General features: G+C 48.1%; 1 protein-coding gene across 1 annotated transcript; it reads left to right on the forward strand.

Annotated features, from left to right (window-relative positions):
• Nucleotides 1–6,216: 6,216 nt before the first annotated feature.
• LOC119285145 (type II inositol polyphosphate 5-phosphatase 15-like) lies at nucleotides 6,217–21,664 on the forward strand. The gene is made up of 11 exons (XM_037564369.1): nucleotides 6,217–7,048; nucleotides 14,488–14,740; nucleotides 14,845–15,652; nucleotides 16,403–16,524; nucleotides 16,615–16,699; nucleotides 18,606–18,771; nucleotides 18,926–18,960; nucleotides 19,062–19,311; nucleotides 19,981–20,104; nucleotides 20,713–21,043; nucleotides 21,193–21,664. The coding sequence occupies exons 1-11, from the start codon at nucleotides 6,217–6,219 to the stop codon at nucleotides 21,418–21,420; spliced, it is 3,234 nt and encodes a 1,077-aa protein (XP_037420266.1). The 3' UTR covers nucleotides 21,421–21,664.
• The last annotated feature ends 48 nt before the right edge of the window (nucleotides 21,665–21,712 follow it).

Below are 21,712 nucleotides of genomic sequence, written 5' to 3' on the forward strand. Positions count from 1 at the left end.
ATCCAACTCCATAAACCCCAAAGTTATTCCATATGAGTCCACCATACCTACCTATATACGGTATCTACCTGTCGTTCCAAGTAAATTTGTATGTGCCAAACTCTAAACCTTCAAATAAATATCCTGTTTTGTATGCTCGAATAGCTCATGTATCAACTAGGGTTGTCTGTATCTTCCATGTTAGGCGGGTTATTCTCAAGAGGAGTGGACTCCGATCCTCACTCACGAGAAAGTGGCTGGTCACCGGGATGCCCAGTCCCATGCTTTATGCAAACTAAATCAAAATAATTGCAAACAAGACTCCCCCTGGGACTCTTGTTGTTTCGAGCAAGCCATGGATTGATGCTTGTTGGTGGAGGGGGAGTATAAACTTTACCACTCTGTTTGGGAACCGCCTATAATGTGTGTAGCATGGAAGATATCGCCATCTCTTGGTTGTTATGTTGACAATGAAAGTATATCGCTCAAAATATTATTCACCTCTATTTAAAAACCGAGCTCTGGCACCTCTACAAATCCCTGCTTCCCTCTAAGAAGGGCCTATCTATTTACTTTTATGTTGAGTCATCATCCTCTTATTAAAAAGCACCAGTTGGAGAGCACCGCTGTCATTTGCATTCATTACTGTTAGTTTACATTGAGTATGACTTGACTGGATCTCTTTTACCATGAATTACAATGTCTAGTCAGCCCTTGATCTTTAAAGGTGCTCTGCATTTATATTTTGCAGTCTCAGAAAGGGCTAGCGAGATACCATCTTGTTATATCATATTATGATTGTTTTGAGAAAGTGTTGTCATCCGAGATTTATTATTATTGCTCGCTAGTTGATTATGCCATTGATATGAGTAAACACGAGACCTATGCGTTATTGTGAATATGGTTAGTTCATAATCTTTGCTGAAAACTTGAATGCTGGCTTTACATATTTACAACAATAAGAGCAAACAGAGTTTGTAAAAGTTTTCTTTATCACTTTCAGTTTATCAACTGAATTGCTTGAGGACAAGCAAATGTATAAGCTTGGGGGAGTTGATACGTCTCCGTCGTATCTACTTTTCCAAACACTTTTGCCCTTGTTTTGGACTCTAACTTGCACGATTTGAATGGAACTAACTCGGACTGACGCTGTTTTTAGCAGAATTACCATGGTGTTATTTATGTGCAGAAACAAAAGTTCTCGGAATGACCTGAAACTTCACGGAACGTCTTTTCGAAAATAATAAAAAATCCTTGCAAAAGATGAAGACCAGGGGGCCACACCCTAGCCACGAGGGTGGGGGCGCGCCCCCTACCTCGTGGGCCCCCTAGAGCTTCTCCGACCTCGACTCCAACTCTATATATTTGCTTTCAGGGAGAAAAAATAAAGGAGAAGGATTCATCGCGTTTTATGATATAGAGCCGCCGCCAAGCCCTAAAACCTCTCGGGAGGGCTGATCTGGAGTCCATTCGGGGCTCCGGAGAGGGGAATCCGTTGCCATCGTCATCATTAACCATCCTCCATCACCAATTTCATGATGCTCACCGCCGTGCGTGAGTAATTCCATCGTAGGCTTGCTGGACGGTGATGGGTTGGATGAGATTTATCATGTAATCGAATTAGTTTTGTTAGGGTTTGATCCCTAGTATCCACTATGTTCTGAGATTGATGTTGCTATGACTTTGCTATGCTTAATGCTTGTCACTAGGGCCCGAGTGCCATGATTTCAGATTTGGACCTATTATGTTTTCATCAATATATGAGAGTTCTTGATCATATCTTGCAAGTCTATAGTCACCTATTATGTGTTATGATCCGTTAACCCCGAAGTGACAATAATCGGGATACTTACCGGTGATGACCGTAGTTTGAGGAGTTCATGTATTCACTATGTGTTAATGCTTTGGTCCGGTACTCTATTAAAAGGAGGCCTTAATATCTCTTAGTTTCCGCTAGGACCCCGCTGCCACGGGAGGGTAGGACAAAAGATGTCATGCAAGTTCTTTTCCATAAGCACGTATGACTATATTCGGAATACATGCCTACATTACATTGATGAATTGGAGCTAGTTCTGTGTCACCCTAGGTTATGATTGTTACATGATGAACCACATCCGGCATAATTCTCTATCACTGATCCATTGCCTACGAGCTTTCCATATATTGTTCTTCGCTTATTTACTTTTCCGTTGCTATTGCTATCATCACTACAAAATACCAAAAACACTACTTTTGCCACTGTTACCTTTTGTTACCGTTACCACTACTATCATATTACTTTGCTACTAAACACTTTGCTGCAGATATTAAGTTTCTAGGTGTGGTTGAATTGACAACTCAGCTGCTAATACTTGAGAATATTCTTTGGCTCCCCTTGTGTCGAATCAATAAATTTGGGTTGAATACTCTACCCTCGAAAACTGTTGCGATCCCCTATACTTGTGGGTTATCAATGGCCGGGATGCATGGAGAAGCGCCATGACATCTTGCGGAAAAAGCTTCACCCAGGCTCAAAGAGACGGAAGAATACTTCATGCCCGGAAGCTTACCTATGCAACCGCAAGTCACTATGGGCTCTGGCTTGGTTGACCTTAGTGGTGACTCTGGCTGGGACGGTGCTAGCAGATGTAGAACTATGGTAGGACTGGATGAGCATCGGACAGTGGTCAGAGGAACTCTTTGGAAGACCATGTTTCGGTCATCTTGTTCTCAAACACCCTGAAGTGCGAGAATGTAAAGAAAGGGATCGAATCTTGCGGTAAAGTGTACAAACCTCTATGATATAATGTAGAAAACCCTTTAGGTAAGGGGATAGAAATTTAATGACATTACCCATACAATGGTGTTTGGATAATTGACCAAGAAACATTTAGCATTGGGCTTAAAATGTTCTTGTTGAAAATCGGAGAACCACAGACATGCTTCGAGATAGCATTGACATGCTCTTCAAGCAAGGTCGGACTTTGGATACTCAAAGGATTCATCAGGAACAACTTACAGAATAATACTTACAATTTCCTCATGGAAGAATGGTTAACTTTGCTAAAAGGGGAGAACTATATCAACAGGTTCTCCGGCCAGGGGTGCTAGGCACGACATCACCTTACTAGGCTATACAAAGACCAATGTTATGGCTTTTGGAAAATGTTCCAACCATCATATTTGACCGAGATTCGGTTCTAATTGGTGTCAAGATACCTTGGACTCAGGATGCCTGAGAAGAAAAAGGTGCGGCACAAATTGACGAGATGACATTGTAAGATTCTCGGAAGATGAACTGTGGAAGTGAGTTTCTAAACAAGAGTTCATCATTAAACCAATGAGAGGATGAGGAGGTGGCTGATGATCTCAGCGACAATTCATTGGGATTTCCAAAAGATGGATTTCCACAATTATGTGAACAAGGAGATAACATTTGTCGGATCAAATGATATAATGAGGTATGCTCGAGGAAAACATACACAATTAAACATTGGTTAAAAAGGGCACCCGAAATATGGGCTTAGGTAGTACGATCAATGTTAGAATGGTGATTCGATAACCAATGGCCTAAGAATGTAATGTTGACCATTAACTTCAAAGCAATAGGGTTGCTAGAACTTTTGAATTCGCACATCATAGTGTCGGTTTTCCGGCTAGAAACAACACGGGGACCAAGGAATGAACGGAAATGGCAAGAAGTATCACTTGTACCAAGAATTCATAAGAGGTGGTGAAATTCTCACAACATTCTTGACATAAACGATGGTAATACTCCAAGGTAAAGAAGAACAATTGCTGGATAGCAAGGATCTCCAGGTATAACACAAAATACAAACAAGTTTGTGTTGGAGGGAAAGCAATAATGTTGTCGACGATAACACAAATCATTGAGGGGAAAGGATGGTATTGCTCATCAAGAATTCGTTAGATTTCTTGGGAGAGCTCAGAATGTTGGTGATGATCATGACACATTTGTTACGATATTTCATAAAGATGTAATCGATCGGCGACGACATCAAGGCAAAATGATACTACAAGGAAAATCGACGTAAGATTAGCTCACCATCGAAATTTGTGCTCCGGGAAGAAGGAACAGGTAGCACACAGCTAAAAAGTTGCACGATATTGATATAACTGATCAGGCTAGGAATGACTTGAAGGATTATTAAACTCACAAGCAACAAAAAATACTTAGAGTTATTTAATCGGAGTGCGGAATCGATTCACTTATCGGTGTTCTCGAGTGAAATAACTCAGAACCCGGGGGAAATCTGGAATCGGTGAGAAGCAATACTAGATGAAGACTCATAGGAAGCAACACAATTCTTTGATATTCTCGAGATACTGGAGGGTATTACACGAAGGAAGATCGACATAGGGATTGCGGAGATGTATTAATCTGCAGAAGACAAGTGTTTTCACTTGCCTGAAAAATGGAATCAGGGAGAAAATATGGTCGGAACCACGATTGCAAAGGATCAGTTCACATATACCAGATGATATTATCACTGGTGCGCGTCGGTCCTAAACAAATGTTTTTAACCCCTTTCTGCGACGACATTTGGAACCGTCGCCAAGTGAGTGTGGGTGATAGGGGGTCCTTCCCACACGACCCAGAAACCGTCGGGGACAGGGCCCCTACAGTACTCCTACTCGTTTCTGCTCGCATTGCCATCGTAGTCGGTATTCTGTGGTGCTACGTTAACGATGTGCGACCCATCACAAACAGTTCACTATTATAGAACGTGTATGATGGGCAGCTCATCACAAACGGTTCATCGTTAAGATACCGCGGGGATGCACCTTGAGATACCGCGGGAATCAACTGCACGTAAACATAAAAAATGCCCTGACAAACATACCCAAAACTTCTGCCCCCCGATACTCCAGGGGTAGGGTCCGCGCGTGGTTCCATGAAACTCAAAAGGTTTGTAATTTGTTGCAAACCTTCTGGCAAACCCCGAAACCTTCCTCAAAATTGTTCCAAAACTTGCAGTGTAGAGTCCGGGCAGCTTCGGGGAATTGCTAACCTTATGTAGAACTCGAAACCTACTAGGAACTTTGCCGAAACTTTAGGGGGGGGGGGGGGAACTTCAGGGCCACGCAGAAAATGTATGATGACGAATGGATTTGGGGGCTGGCTATAAATAGCCTCCTTCCGCGCGAAGAAAGGTGACGACTCCATTCTATCTTCTCCATTGTTCTAGCTTGACTTTCTTGAAGATCTCCCTTTGCTTCCACTCAAACTTCTTAATATTTTGGGAAGTGAGAGGGAAGTTCCCGATCCACACTTCAACCTAAGAAAACATTGATTCCCCTTGTTGTTTCCTTGGCGAATCTTGTTATTTTTTGAGGTTGGAGACTCTTAGGCAGTAGGAGTCCTCAGTGAGAAATTGAGTTGTGATTTCCTCATCGTCTGTGAAGGTTTGAAGGCCGCCTCCAGGTTTCTGGGAATCGCCTTGGTGGTGATATCTCAAAGAGAACATGTTGATCTTTTGTGGTGTTGGTGTGACTTTGTAGTAACATTCATCTCTCCAACAGTAACTTGGTTCTCTCCAAGGAAGTGAACATCGAAATACATTCTCGTCACTTGTGTATTCATTTATCCCGAACCCTGCTTCTTTATCTGTGGTCTATTTTGATCGTTAACCTAGCAGGCACCATATAGCTTGTGTATCTCACGATGATTCGTCTCATATTTATATTCTGCATGGGCTAAACTTACTGATAATCAAAGTAAATTTTGCAGATAGCGGGCTGACGTGGGTACATGAGTTGCAATAGAATCTTGCCTGCACAGATCGATTCGGTGTACGCGAGATTCCGGCGAAAACATAATAATAATCTCACGCGACGGCAGTGATTCAACCAGATAAGGCCACGATATGGCATAGTTCGCAACGGACTCGGAGGCAACCGACGACAGAAGGAGAGTTCAGAGCAGACGAGTACACGCAGATGATTGAATGACAAGATGATCGTATGACCTGACTCTTGATGCCAATGTTGAAAATTGTGGGCTATGCGGTCATAATAAACTCAAAACGTGCTATGCTAGCAAGGATTTGTGTGTGTGTGTGTGTGTGTTTCTTTTGGCTGAAAAAAAAAAGACGTGGGAGGAGAACCGTGGGATGAAGAATGAGCGGGCGGGAGCACGGATGGGACATGGGAGCACGTCCAGGGGAGTCAAGCCGCGTCCGCGCAAGTCCTTTCTCCCTCACCAACTTGTCAGGCTGTCGCCCCCGATCTCCGCAATGGCGGATCCCGGCGATACCGCGACACCCGCCGCCGCCGTCTCATCCCCGTGGGACGACGTCCCCGACGACTTCTTCCTCTCCGCCTCCATCTCGCCCCCTACCCCTCCACCAGCCCCTGCTCCCATCCCTTCCACCTCCCCTCCCGCTGCATCGGCTCTCCGCTCAGCATCCCTCCCGGTCACCTCCATCCCTCCTGCATCCGCCTCCGCTTCCTTCTCCGGTTCCCTCCACCGCGCTATTGCCCCTCAGCCCATCCACCCCAGCCACTCCCTCCCGGCCTTCTCGGCCGCTTCTCTCCCCGCGGCAGCCGACGTCTGCCCTCCGCCCCCGGGCCCCCACCATTCCAACTCGCTCTCGGAGTTCGCCGCTTCCGCATCCCAATCCCGCGTCCACCGCCCTCCCACTCGCGCCGCGGTGCGCGCGGACCGCCCGCCCCCGCTGGAGCTGCGCCCGAGGCCATCGAGGGAGTCACAGTCTGGCATCGCCCTCTGTGCTCTCGCCTGCTGTGCTGCTCCTGGTGCCGGGACCTCCACTCACCTCTGGGCGGCGGGCGAGGCTGGCGTCAGGGTTTGGGACCTCGCGGATGCCTTCCGATCACCCACGCCTCCGCGGCGGTGGGGAGACGAGGCGAGCGCGCCCTTTCGGGAGTCGCGCAAGACACCGCCTGCAATCTGCCTCGTGGCTGATCCCGGCCGCGGTTTGGTGTGGAGCGGGCACACCAACGGGCGGATCATGGGTTGGGGTGCTGACCCAGGTCCGGAGGCCGGGGAGCGCATTGGGTGGGATGCACACCGTGGACCAGTATTTGCGATGGCCATCTCTCCCTATGGTAATTCCCCTTGGCTCAGTTTCATGTCAATCAGTATGATTTTCATGCAACTTTCTGACATTGTACATTGCAATTGATCACCGTGGTTAATGACATTCGTGCTTACACTATCACCATCTGTAAACCAGTGGCTGAAACATATCTATTCAAGGTAGTCGAAAATATGAGCAGGAACACACAGTTTATTAATTTATCAACATAGAAGGGACTCTGAATAGCTTAGTTTATTGTAGAATATAGTAGTGTCTATGATGCCCAACACTGCTGTAGTTTATCTTTTACCTGAAATATTGCAGTTAAATCTAGAAATGTTGAAGCAAATAGCTATCCGACTTAAAGCCCTGTCCGAGCAATGCAATGTATCCTGTGAAATCAGTTATCTACATCCAGCTATCTAGCCACAAGGACTGCAGACCTCTCCATGTGGTATAATGTAATCAAGTTATCCACCTAATTGGTTTAGAGAATTGTTTCTATGCTCTCCCACTTAAAATTTGCATGAATCAAGAAGTACCCAGTGTTACTAATCTGTGAGAGCAGACTACTAAGACCCATGGATCCAAGTCCAAACCCATGCCCTCCCTGTGTTGATGCCGTTATCCTCTGACCCACATCACGACCAACCACCACTTCAACATGATCTGCCTCGAGCTCTGACTTCACAACATACTTTTATCACCAGCCCCATGGATCTGTGTGCTGCACGCCACTGCAAGCAGCCTCCAACACATCACTTCTGTTAGGAATATGCAACTTGTATTCCCATGAGGTATCATGGTCTGATTACGAGATTCAACATGGAAGCAAGGTCGAGACAAGAATATGCAGAGATGTAGCTACTTTGCTCCATTGTTAATTAAGATAAGCTTAACAAGAGCAAATAGGGGCCGGACGTCGAACAGAGGCGGCTAGGGTTTAACGCAAAGTGAACAAGATGGTTTCTAGGGTTTTCCTTCCTTGTTTATATAGTCTGGAAAGTAGGTAAAGTGAAAAGTCGGTAAATGCAAGGGATGGTAAAGCAGCTTGTCTGACAGCACGTTCATCCCAGAAGTAGTATTTTTGACGGGAGACGTTGGATCAAAGATAGTGTTGATCAAGATGGGCGCGAAACAGTAAGTGAGTTGCAGATAAAGTAGCTGGCGTTAGATGAGGTATTCAAAGGGAACGCTTTGCGCATGACTAATTCCCCCTACTGAAGTTCAGACTTGTCCCTTAAGTCTGAAATGCTTCCGGATAAATGTGGAGTGCTCCCAGGTTGCCATTTCCAGCAGTATGTTCCTCCTTTTGACGCGCCACTGAATCACGGGAATAATGATGTTGCCCTGGACATGCGGGATGAGTCTGCTCTCCAGTAGTTCTTCTGGTTCCACCAATATCGGGCCATGGACATGCGGGATGAGCTTGCTCTCCAGTAGTTCTTCTGGTTCCAGTGTTCCACCAATATCGGGCCATCTGGTAGGAACTTGTACCCTACCAGGCCTGGGGCGTAAGCAGTAGGGGAAGGAGGGAGCTGGGCGAGGCGATGAGCGGCCGCGCCGGCGGTTGAGCGCCGTCGCGGAAGAGGAGGGAGATGGCGGCGGCGGCTAGGGTTAAAGGCGGCTAGGGTTCCGGCTCCTCTGGGAGCCGGGCAATAGAGATAATAATCTTCTTATTGCTTAATTCCAAAAAGAGTCTTACAACCTATATTTATAACCTAGATAACTTGCAGAAGAATTAACCTAAGATAACTTGTGGGCTAAGATTGCCCGGTGGGCCTAGCTAAACCGGCCATAACACTTCTCCCCGCCTGCACAAACAGCTCGTCCTCGAGCTGTAAGGTGGGGAAGCGCTTGCGGAACTCCTTTAGGTGATCAACCAGCGTCAAACACCTTCTCGACAGCTGGGGCGGCCAGGTCGGCGGCGACGGCGTTCTCCGGAATGTAGTCTGCAACCTCCAGGTAGAAGAGTCACGGGCAAGCATGGCCGGGCGTGTAGGGCTCGTCGCAGTTGAAGCACAACCCTTGGCGGCGACGCTCGAGTAGCTCGGCTGAGGTGAGCCGGCGGAATGGGCGCGCCGCGGTCACGGCGAGGGGTGCCGCAGTAGCCTGTGCAGGCCGACCCTGTGCGGAATCCGGCCTGGGTAGCGACCCAGCGGTCCGGGATGGTGATTCCTGCTGGATGGCCATCGCGCGGCGCTCGAAAGCGCGGGCGTAGTACATGGCCGACTGGAGATCCTGGGGTCCCCGAAGCTCCACGTCCACGCCGATGTGATCCAGAAGTCCACCGACAAAGAGGTCGGCCCGCTGCTGCGCCGTCACACCCGACGCATGGCATGCCAAGGCCTGGAAACGATCGGCGTAGTCCTGCACCGTGGAGGTGAAGGGAAGGCGGCCGAGCTCCGCTAGGCGACTCCCGCGAACCGGAGGCCCAAAGCGAAGGAGGCAGAGCTCGCGGAAGCGCTCCCAAGGGGGCATGGCGCCCTCGTCCTGCTCGAGGGCGTAATACCAGGTCTGTGCCGCGCCGCGGAGGTGATACGAGGCGAGCCAGGTACGCTCTGATGCGAGAGTGCGCTGCCCGCGAAAGAACTGGTCGCATTGGTTGAGCCAGTTGAGGGGGTCCTTCGTGCCGTCATAGGTGGCGAAGTCGATCTTGGCAAATCGTGGCGGTGTCTGGGTCGGAGCGCCGTGTCGAGCTGGCTCAGAGGTGCGAAGCAGCGAGGCGGGTGGCGCCTGGTCGGAGTACTCCGGGTAGGGACCCGCGGAGCTGGATGGCCCGCCGAACTGCGGAAACGGGGTCGGTTGCTCCGGAGCCGTGGTGTAGACCGGCAATGGCGAAGACCCAGCCGCCCATGCTGGAAGTGGCGACGGGGAGGGCGGGAACCGGAACTGATGAATCGGGAGGCCGGTCGGTGAGGGTGCCCCTGAGCTAGGCAGGGTCGGTGCCGGTGGTTGGAGCGTTGGTGGCGGGGGGTGCACGGGGGCGTCGGTGGCCGCGGGAGGGGGTGGCTGCAAGTACCACAGAGGGGCCGCGGCCGGCTAGTCCCGCCGGGGTGTCCCGCTGGAAACGGCAGCAGGGGCTGCCCAGTGCAAGTCGGCGCGGAGAACGGCTGCAGCGGTCCGGTGGCCGCCGCCTGCGGCATCTGCTGTAGCGGCCAGGGGCCCGAGGACGGCGTCGGCGCCAAGGGCCAGAGGGGCGCGCCGTACGGAGAGATGCCCTGGAGCGGCCACGGCGTGTGGCCGTAGGCGGCAGGGGGCGCCGTCGGCAGGGGCATGTAGGGCCCGGTCGTGTACTGCTGCTGTTGCAAGTAGAGGCTCTGGACGGCGGTGACGAGGTCCCGCAGGGTGGCCGTGACCTGCTCCGGTGTGAAGACGGCGGACGGCGGCGGCGCAGGAGGAATTGTGGAGGACGGCGCGGCCGGGGTCGTGGTGGAGACGGGGCCCGCCAGCGTGGTTGATCCGGCGGCGGACGTCGTCGGCGCGGTGAGGGACGGCGCCGGCAGCATCGGCGCGGTGAGGGACGGCGCCGTCGTCATAGGCGCGGTGGATCCGCTGGAAAGCGCCGGCGGCGGTGGTGGCAGGGACATGATCAGAACTTGGTCTCTGATTACCAAGTGGTGCTACGTGGTGCGTTGTTGTCGGTGACACCATGCCTTCTTCCTGCCAGACGGCTGTTGGTCTGCACCGCACAGGGAAGAGTGGGGGGCTTGCGATGGAGAATGACGAGGAGGGGTGCGCCCCCCCAACCGCCAATGTCGCAGACTTGGAGGTCGCTGCCCGTGGGGAAAACAGCATGCCCGCTGCCTGTGGGGGAAACCGCATGCCCAAGATCCCCGGCGGAGCGGATGAGATCGAGGTCCTTTGCGCAGCGAAGGGCAACTTGGAGGAGCGGCAGCTGCAGACCACGCATCTCCCGCACACGCCGACGCGCTAGCAGGCCGCACGCAGTAGCCTGCAGCCTCACCGCCGCCGACACGTGGCGGGTAGCGATCCAAGACGTAAGCGGTGACGGCGACGGCGGGGACTGGACTTGGTGGAGCGGGACTCCCGCCGGCGCGGTCGATGCGGGGCCGGAGCTAACCGGCGGTGGCAGCGGCTGTTGCGGCGGAGCGCCGGGCGCGGCGGAGGCCGGCGGGAGCGGCGGCTGCCAGTGCAGCCAGGGCTGAGCGGTGGTGGCGATGGATGGCAGCTGCAGTGGCCCGGCAAGCGCGGCGAAGGCCGCCTGGTGCGGCGGCTGCCACGACAGCCAGGACGGGGCGATGGATGGCAGCTGCAGCGGCTGCTGCAGCAGCCCGGCGAGCGCGGCGGGGGCCGCTTGGTGCGGCGGCTGCCACGGCAGCCACGGCGGCGCGGTGCGGTGATGGGCGGCGCAGCCGGGTGCGGCCCATAGGACCCGGCCAAGAACAGGTGGATCTCCTGGACCGCCTGTGTTAGGTCCCGCAGCGCCCCGGACACCTCCGGGGTGAGGACGACGGGGGCGGGCGCGACGGAGGATCCCGACGCGGGCAGGAGCGGGGCGACGGTCGTGACCGGCAGCGGAAGAGACGGGTTGGGCGGCGGTGAAGACATGATCGAACCGAAGCTAGCTGATACCAAATTGGTAGGAACTTGTACCCTACCAGGCCTGGGGCGTAAGCAGTAGGGGAAGGAGGGAGCTGGGCGAGGCGATGAGCGGCCGCGCCGGCGGTTGAGCGCCGTCGCGGAAGAGGAGGGAGATGGCGGCGGCTAGGGTTAAAGGCGGCTAGGGTTCCGGCTCCTCTGGGAGCCGGGCAATAGAGATAATAATCTTCTTATTGCTTAATTCCAAAAAGAGTCTTACAACCTATATTTATAACCTAGATAACTTGCAGAAGAATTAACCTAAGATAACTTGTGGGCTAAGATTGCCCGGTGGGCCTAGCTAAACCGGCCATAACACCATCAACATTCAGTAAAAGTAAAGTTGGGTTTGGAATTGCTTTGGGACCTAGGTGTTTCTTCAGCTAGCTAACATGAAATGTTGGATGCAACTGGCAGCCCTCAGGAAGTACCAACTTGTAGGAAACAGAGCCCACTTCCGCCAGCACTGAAAATGGCCTATAGTATTTGGAATGCCTGTGGATGCGGCGGCTGGAACTTGAAGGGGAAGAGCGCCTCTAGGCAGCAGCAACGCCGGTGGCAACTCTGCTGACACGGACCATGACAAATGCCGCTACTGCGGCAAGGCGGGCTAGTGGACCCGCGACTGTCGAGAGAAGAAATGTGAAGAGGCTCACATCGTGCAGGTGGACGACGAAGGTCTTGCGCTGCTGATGATCGAGGAGATGTCGCTTACGTTTATCACTGAGCCGTCCGAAATCCCTGCCATGGCAGGGGTTTTGGGCCAGATCGTTGCCACGGCAACAGAAAATGCTGTCACGGCAGCCCCTTCCACGCCAACGGAATACGCTGCCATGGCAACTGGGAGGAGGGCGTCTACCTTAACGAGGAGCACGCGTGGGTGGTCCTGATGCAATCACCTGAGGATGCTGACGCCGTCTTGTACCTCGACACTGGGGTGGCGGATCACATGAACAGCGACATGGTGACGTGCGGAGCCGAACCAGACGGTGCCCGGCACCTTCAAGTTCGGCAATGGCTCCACCGTTGTGATCAAGGTCGTTGAGGGCAACTCGAGAGTCCAATAAGACATGCAAACAGAGAAGTTCAAGGTCGTGGAGGGCAACTCAAGAGTCCACGACCTTGAACTTTTCTTTGGGAGGGGGTAGGTTAATTCACGAAATTTGTTATGATTGGACTTACTTGGGATTATATTTTCACAGCAACTGAAATATTACCTGTCAGTCTGATCCAAATGGACTTGTATTACGCTTGCTGTAAAATGGGATATTTCATTTCTCGCGAAGACATGCAAACAGTACACCTGCCAAAGACAGTTTCACACATTGTTCAGTGCACTAGTTTCTGCACTAGATTCACAGAATTGTTTTCACACAGTTACAGCAGACTAGCTTGCTAACAGCTTACGAGAAGTTTCTTTTTTGTTAAAAGGGGCCTGGCAGCATATTGGCAGCAGTGGGCATGCAACTACTCATGCAAACCAACTCCCAGAGTTCACCCTCTAGTATCAACATCCCCAGGACAATCTGTTCTGGAGAGATTTTAATTTTGGTCAACGAAGTACCAGTACTTGTCCTGACATGCTTCCATTCTTCTTTTTCCGAATTGCTAGAAGATTAACAACAAGTCCTGAACTATATTGCTAGAAGATTAACAACAAGTCCTATACTTATTGTGCTATGCTAATAAAACTCTGCCATCCATCTTAACACAACCAAATATTGATAGTGAAATCTACAAGGCAGATAAGGCATGCAACTATTAGATCCGCAGCATGAGCTGCTGAAATTTGTTGTTCAGGTAGCCTATGGGTGTGTTTAGTTGAGGAACCAAGTGGAACGGAATGGAATGGTTCCATTCCATGGGAACGGGTCCGTTCCATTCCTGTGTTTGGTACCAACAAAAATACGAAACGGGTTGGTTCCGTTCTTGTGTTCGGTTGGATAGATGGAATGAAAAATGGAACCCCATAAAATCTGAAATTTTGGCAGTATTTCATTTGTATTTCGAAGACAAACAACATAACAATATATCCATACATGCATACATGCCAAGTTCCACTGCCATACATGAGTTCACAATACCAAATCATCCAGCAACAAGTGCATCTGTACATGCCAAGTTCACTGCTAGCAGCCAATTGCTGCCTTCACTCCTCATTCGCTGCTAGCAGGAAAACCAGACGTACCATCCCTTCACTGCTAGCAGCAGAACCAGACGCAGCAGCCGCACCGGTCGTTCCTTGCACTCCGGCCGTCCCGCTGCAAGTCGCCACTCCTGCTAGTTCGCCGCCGCGCCGCCAGTTGCCGCCCCGCTGAAGGTGGCCGCCCCTGCCAGTCCTCCGCCCCGCCGCCAGTTGCCGCCCCGCTGAAGGTCGCCGCCAAGATCCTGATGCGCGCCATGACGGAGGAGAGACGATGGGGGCGAGAGGGATTGCGGCGCCGGAGAGGGGGCAGATCGAGATGTGGGGGCGACGCGGGAGGGTTGGCGGCGCTGAGAGAGGGAGTCGCGAGAGGATAGGGCTGGGTGCGTGCGAGGGGCTCGTTCCTTGTCGTCCGCCCGAATCGGAGGTATCCCTCGGTTCCGCATATAGTGCGAATATTCCGTTTTTTGGGATTGGTGGGTTCCGGTCCGTTCGAGTAACTAAACATGGAAATGGGCTATAGGAACCGGACGGACCCATGACGTTCCACCTGATGACAGCAACTGAACACACCCTATATGTTTAAGATGGTGGCTTGCTGCTTGCAACTTTATGATTCTTCTTCATAGCTATACTATTTTCAGCAGTTAGAATTCATATTGTTGAACAAGCTAACTGCAGTTGGACTAGTTCAATTCTGATCTTGTTTGCATCAATCATAGGTGATTTATGGTCTGGATCTGAAGGTGGAATAATTAAAGTATGGAATGGAGAAGCAATTGAGAAATCTCTTGCTTTAGAACGAGAAGAAAAGTGTAAGGCCTCCCTTTTAGTTGAAAGATCATTCATTGACCTTTGGACCATGGTCAGTGACGGAGGGGCCTGCCCCTTACCTTCCGTAGATGTAAAACTTCTATTGTCTGACAATTCCAGATCGAAAGTATGGAGTGCTGGTTACCTCTCATTTGCACTCTGGTACACTTCATGTGTCCATTCACCTGTTACTGTTGCATTTTGCTTACACTAGTCCAGCTGTTCGTATATTTGTGTTTATTCTTGTTCCCTATTTTGCCGTATAGGGATTCTCGCACCAAGGAGCTCCTGAAAGTGGTAAATGTGGATGGCCAAGTTGATACTCGTTTTGACGTCTTATCTGCTCAGGATCCATATGGCTATGAAACAAAACAAAACCTTTTCTCCTCTCCGAAGAAAGAGAAAGCTCGTAGTCCTGTTAATTTTTTCCAGAGATCACGGAATGCTTTGATGGGAGCAGCTGATGCAGTTCGGCGAGTTGCTGCTAAAGCAGGATTTGGAGATGATACTCGAAGAACAGAAGCATTAGTAATGTCAATGGATGGGATGATCTGGACAGGATCTGCAAATGGCTCAGTTGCTCAATGGGATGGTAGTGGTAATCGTTTGCAAGAGTTTCAGCATCATTCATCTTCTGTTCAAAGTATTTTCAACTTTGGCACAAGATTGTGGGTGGGGTACATGGATGGCAACATCCAGCTCTTGGACCTGGATGGCAACTTGCTGGGGGGCTGGATTGCACATAGTAGTCCAATTCTGAGTATGGCTGTCGGAAGTTCATATATATTTACATTAGCTGGTCATGGGGGAGTCCGTGGATGGAATTTATCATCTCCAGGGCCTGCTGACAGCATTTTGCGTTCTGAATTGACGGAGAAAGAGACATCATACAAAAACATTGAATACATGAAGGTGTTAGTATGTTCTTGGAATGTTGGGCAAGAAAAAGCATCTTATGAGTCACTAAGAGCTTGGCTGAAATTCCCAACTCAAGAGGTTGGGGTAGTAGTAGTTGGACTGCAAGAGGTGGAGATGGGCGCTGGTTTTCTTGCAATGTCGGCAGCTAAAGAAACGGTAAAAACGATGAGTTAAAAAATTTAGGTTTTCGTCGTTTATTACATCATTGTTGTTACACATAATTATCTATTATCATGATATGTGCTGTGTTACTGAGGGCTAGTCAGATTGTTGCAACGTGCACAAAACCAGAATGTTGGAGCATTTTGTGATCAACTGGTTAGTTGGCAATTTCTGTGGCATGAATAGTTTTTTTTCTTTGCGGGTAACTGTGGCATGAATAGTTGAATATATTGCCTTGTTGTGCAATCTTTTGAGCTTGAATAAAAATTTACTCGCAATCCTATTTTATGAGCTGCTATTCTATATCAAATGACTTGCTTTCAATTGGAGGCATGCAAGCCCTGTGCCACAAAGCCACTGGGACAAGGTGGCTTGTTTACCACTCCATCTGTTCCAAAATATAGTGTTTTGTGTGTGCCAAAAAGTAACTTCCATCAAGATTTACCAAGTTTATAGAGAAAAATATCAACGTCAATAATACCAAATAAATACAGTATACAAATATATTTCACGATGTATCTGATAATATTTGTTTGGTATTGTAGATGTAGATATTTTTCTCTATAAACTTTGCAAAGCTTGACTTCTGAAAATCTATATGCCGTATATTTTGGAACGGAGGGAGTACCTGTTAAGAGTTAATTCTCATGTTAATTTTTTAGAATATTAATAAACATAAATATAGAAAAAATATATGCTATTTTTTGCTAGCTGTAATCCTGATATATTTTCCACTGGCTTTAGGTAGGGCTAGAGGGAAGCCCAAACGGGGAGTGGTGGTTGGATGCAATTGGGCAAATCTTGAAAGGCCACTCTTTTGAGCGTGTTGGTTCAAGGCAGATGGCTGGGTTACTTACTGCTGTATGGTAATCTGTCTAGGACTATTTTTCGGTATTTATCCTTCTGTTTTTTTTTCTTCGTAATTGTAGAAGTTATTGAGTTTTTTCTTTCCTCAGGGTAAGAACAAATCTGAAGCATTTTGTCAGTGATATCGACAATGCTGCAGTAGCATGTGGATTAGGACGCGCTATTGGCAACAAGGTACTTTTGTTGTCTTGTTAATGTATTCTTTTTGGCAACAAGGTACTTTTGTTGTCCTATTAATATATTATTTCTTATTCATAGCAGGTAACTTAGACATGTTGTTTGTGACTTGATGTCAAATGTCAATATAGTTTTTATTTCAGCTCACCATTTTGCCATCATACTTCATCAGCCATTTATTTTTAAGTAGTGTTTGATTTAAGTGAATGTTCTCTGCTGGTTGTTATATATGCCCAACTCCTTTGTTGTGTAAATACAACTTGATCTAGATATTAGACGTGAAGCCCCAAAATCTTGCTGTGAACTATGTGTTCCCTATACCATGTCAAACCCGCCTAATGGGATCACATAGAGATCGTGGCGATTGCTTCACGACGATGAAGAGATTAGGGTGCTAATATAAAGGCTGGTGCAAGCCATTTACTTGCTGTTGACCATTGGGACGCTTAAGCCTTTGCGCTGGATTGGCCCCCGCCGCGTGCTGGCACGAAATTCACGGTGCAGTTGTGGACCATAGCATGTGGTGCAGTGATTGTAGTTTTTGCACCTCCCATGACAGGCGAATTGCCCAGCTTGGCAGCGGGTTGTTTTTCGATGACTATTGCTTACCAGACGGGAGCCCGCTGCAGCAGGCTTGGCAATCAGGTTGACATGTACGGCAGCCTTATGACCATTTCTAAAGTTCTGGTGCTTGTACCTCGATATCTGTTCACAGCGGCTCCTGTGATCTGATGAAGAGTTGGATCTGCTTCTTTTCTGTCAGAGGATCTGCCGTGTAGCAGTGTCAGAAATTGCTCCTGGAACTGACACAGCGAGCCACTTCGTCATAGAGACACCAATGCCATGAGGGAATTGCTAGTAGGGACGGCCTGAAACTGGTGTTGAAAAGCTAGGTGAAGTGCTTCCAGTTTGGACACTGTCATGTCAATCCATGTGGTGCTACCATGTTTGTGCAGCCCCTGTCACGTGATAGGACACTAGCCATACCTTCCTGTCCATCATCTCCTAAAGGTTGTTTGTAGCAGTTCAGCTAGGGTAACAATCTTCCTTGCCATCAAACGTTGAGAAGTACTTGTAGATGTGGTATCCAGTCTGCAGTGTGTTCTATGGAGGTGGCAGCAGTGGCTGTTATCAAAGAGAAGCCATGCACAGCTTTTGGATCTGCCAGGATGCCCCCAGGGGAACAAGTTTTGAGTGAGAGGACACCACTACGGTGATCTCGGCATGTGCCTTCTATTCAGTTAATAGCAGCTGTGTGGACTGCTGCTGATCCACCCTGCTGATCTTGGTATTGATCTGTTAGTCTGATTCAGCCTCTCCGATAGCAGCCATCTGGCTAGCGAGATTGTCGCTGCCATCCATACCTTGATCTGACAAGGAGCTGCCACGGCTGTATCAGGGGCTGCGCCTGTTACCAAATTGTCATGAGCATAGCTTTTCAGTGATGGAAGAAGGCCGAGGCCAAGGTCCTCTACATGCAGGTGTAACAAGATCTGTGTAGAAGAGATGATAGGGGTATGGAGAGTACTTATAGGCACCTTATATATAGATGAGGCAGCCCTATTAGCACACTGATTTCATCTCTACTTCTAACAGATGCAATTAACTAAAACTAGGGATATAATCTTGCGATACCTGATGTAAACTTAACTGTAACCAAAGCGAGTCATATATCCTCCTACTGTGATGTATCCCTCCTGGACAGGACTGTGCACATTGCTCATGCTTCCTGGTTGGGCATGGCTGCCTTTGGGCAGTTATTACGGGATGCCGAGTAGGCATGGCACAATTCTGCTTAAATATTCGCGTCATTTAGTTGTGGGGGAGTATAGAAGCAGCATTATGGCTTCATTTTAGTTCAGCTTAGTTTACTAACATTTTGTAATGTACTTCACTGTCTCAGGGAGCAGTCGGATTGAGGATGAGAATACATGATAGAAGCATTTGCTTTGTAAATTGTCATTTCGCTGCACATATGGAAGCTGTGAGCCGGCGAAATGAAGACTTTGACCATGTCTTTAGAACAATGACCTTTGCCACCCCTTCAAGTGGATTATTGACAACATCAAGTAATTGTTCAATCTTCTTGTTAATTTTTCTGCATGATGACGTTCAAATTTGTAAATGTCTGGCCAACCTTGCTAATCACAATGAAGAATCGTGCCAAGAATTCAGAACTTTTTAATCTTACACACTGTTACTCAACTTCTTTTCATGTTGCAGTTTCTGGTTCTGCCGGTCAGCTTTTTCAAGCAAATGTATGTTGTTGCTTCCCTTCATTTTAATTTTGCAGTGGATAGAGTTGTTTCTAGATCCATTATCTGAGATTGTAAACATTACCAAAATGTTGCTATGATAGGGATCAAGAATGCCTGAGTTGTCAGATACGGACATGATTGTCTTTCTTGGTGACTTCAATTACCGGCTTTACGATATTTCGTATGAAGAGGCGATGGGGCTGGTTTCCCGGAGACGCTTTGACTGGCTGAGGAAGAATGACCAGCTGCGAGCAGAAATGAGATCCGGGAGAGTCTTCCAGGGATTACGTGAAGGAGATTTCCAATTCCCACCTACTTACAAATTCGAGAAACACAAAGCTGGCTTATCAGGTATAGTTATTCTGATGATAGTTGCGTGAGGCCTGCTTCAGTAACCCCCACCCTGCCCTTCTCTAAAAAACTTCGAAAATGCATTTTCGTTCAATAGAAGATTACATGGTATCCTTATTTTTTTGTGCATCCGGTCTTCATGGTTAGAGGTGCTGATTTGCATGGAGAGGATTTCCTTTTGCGACGTTGTAGACAACTTTATGTACTAACGTTATATAACATGTACTCCCTCCGTCTGAAAATACTTGTCATCAAAATGGATAAAAAGAGATGTATCTAGAACTAAATACTTGTCATCAAAATGGATAAAAAGAGATGTATCTAGAACTAAATGTAGATGAATGAGAATGCTAAAGTAAAATTTCTAGAAGGGTATGAGACTGTAATCTGGTAACAACCGGAGGAAGTTGATGTAAAGATAAGAAGTGAGGCTAGCTCACTTGGTTAGGGAGTGAATGTATAACCAAGCCACTGGTGTATCATTGATCTGCATCAAAAGTAGTACACTCTTTGGGGGGTGTACCATGGCAAACCTCTAGTTATATTAGTGTGTGCTTATCACAGCAATAATGTTTCATATGGTACCAATTTGATCCTTATGAGTTGATAATACTCCTGAACTCCTGATTTCTGAACACTTCGTTTGAACAAACTTTTCTCTTATTGTAGGGTATGATTGTAGTGAGAAGAAACGCATTCCTGCCTGGTGTGACCGAGTTCTATACCGTGACAGCCGAGCTAGTTCAGGAACTGAGTGTTCTTTGGATTGTCCTGTGGTTTGTTCAGTATCACTGTAAGTCATTTGTTGTTTGATTATCTCACTGGATAAAGAATATTAGTAGGCACAAATAACGCGCGAACATGTGCTCGATTGTCCTAGAGCACGATGTTTCCTCCACCAGTCCATCTCTCATTTTGCTATTTGCATGCATGTAACTTGAAAGTTAAAACATTCTAACTTTTAAATATAAAGCCGGTTTATGATCTGTCTTCACCGTTGGCTTTGTTTTGACGAGAGCTCAAAAACCAGACCCCATGTTGGTATGTTTCGATGTTACCACCTGACAATTTATAAAGTTGCCACTGGATTAGTCTAAAGTTGCCATGTGGTGACTTGTTACAAAATAGGGTGGCAACTAATGCATTACTGCCTGGCAACAAAAGAGTCCAAATAGGTTTCTCGAAACATAGTCAACTGAGATCTTATTTTAAAGCACTTGTCTTTACGAAATCAGTGGTGAAAACAGATGTCCAATCAGACAGATGGTTTGAACTATACAATATTTTTTATTTCCGAAATCAGGTTTTATTTGTACTAGTCTTTTTGTCCTGTGTACCTAGCATCCATTTTTCTGTTAGTAGATAGAAACCTTATGGAACTGTATTGTTCTATATTTCAAGGTATGACTCTTGCATGGAAGCAACGGACAGTGATCACAAACCTGTAAAATGCCTGTTCAATTTGGATGTTGCACGTGTCGACAAACAGACAATGAGGCAGAAATATGGGGAGATAATGAGTTCGAATAAGAAAGTGTTGCACTTGCTTCAGGGGCTAAAAGCATTCCCTGAAGCAAATGTGAGCACCAATGACATCATTCTGCAAGACCAAACTCCCTATCTTTTGAAGCTACAAAACAGAAGTCCAGAAGACAGGGCTTGTTTTGAGATAACTGGCCAAGCACCAAGTTCCTCTGGCTCAGATTCTGCTGGTTTCCCTACTTGGCTCAAGGTTGGGTTAATGCCTTGTTCTGACTCTCCTTGTATCGGTTCACTTCATTTTAGAACAGTCTAATTACTGTAAGATGGTTCTGCTTATTGATGCTTATTCAACACCGAGCTTAATGCTTGAGCACTGAGTGAAACATGTCTTCAACACAGGTTTCTCCAGCAGCTGGTATAATCTGCCCTGGACAGACGGTAGAGGTCACTTTGCAGCATGGAGACCTGCGTGGAACATCGTGGAATAATTTGTCTGGGGCTAACCAAGAAAAGGCAGCACAGTTATCGGTGAAAATAACTGGGGCGTGTTCTACCGTTGCCAAATGTTACGGAGTACGTGTGCAATGCCAGAAGGGCCGGAGCACATTTCCTTTCAAAAGGTTCTAAATTTGTTGATTGTTCTTTTTTGTTGTGCGGTCGTGAGTTGTGAGGTTAGCTTTTAGTTTGATTAAAGTGTGCATAGAAAATGTTGTGGCAAATGTTCTTATTTGTGGTACCGAAGTACAAAACCAAGGCTTTTGTACTCTCGATATTCCAGGACATTTTGTACAGGAAATTATTGAAATCATGTAATACCACTGAGAGGAGATCTAATTTTTTACCCCGGGGTTGTGATGCGGGCATGCGGTTACGAAGTTGCGTGTTTACTGTATGCATGATTTTGATTCTAAGTAGGGAA

This window comes from Triticum dicoccoides, chromosome 4A, assembly GCF_002162155.2.
Source record: "Triticum dicoccoides isolate Atlit2015 ecotype Zavitan chromosome 4A, WEW_v2.0, whole genome shotgun sequence".
Taxonomy (NCBI): Eukaryota; Viridiplantae; Streptophyta; class Magnoliopsida; order Poales; family Poaceae; genus Triticum; species Triticum dicoccoides.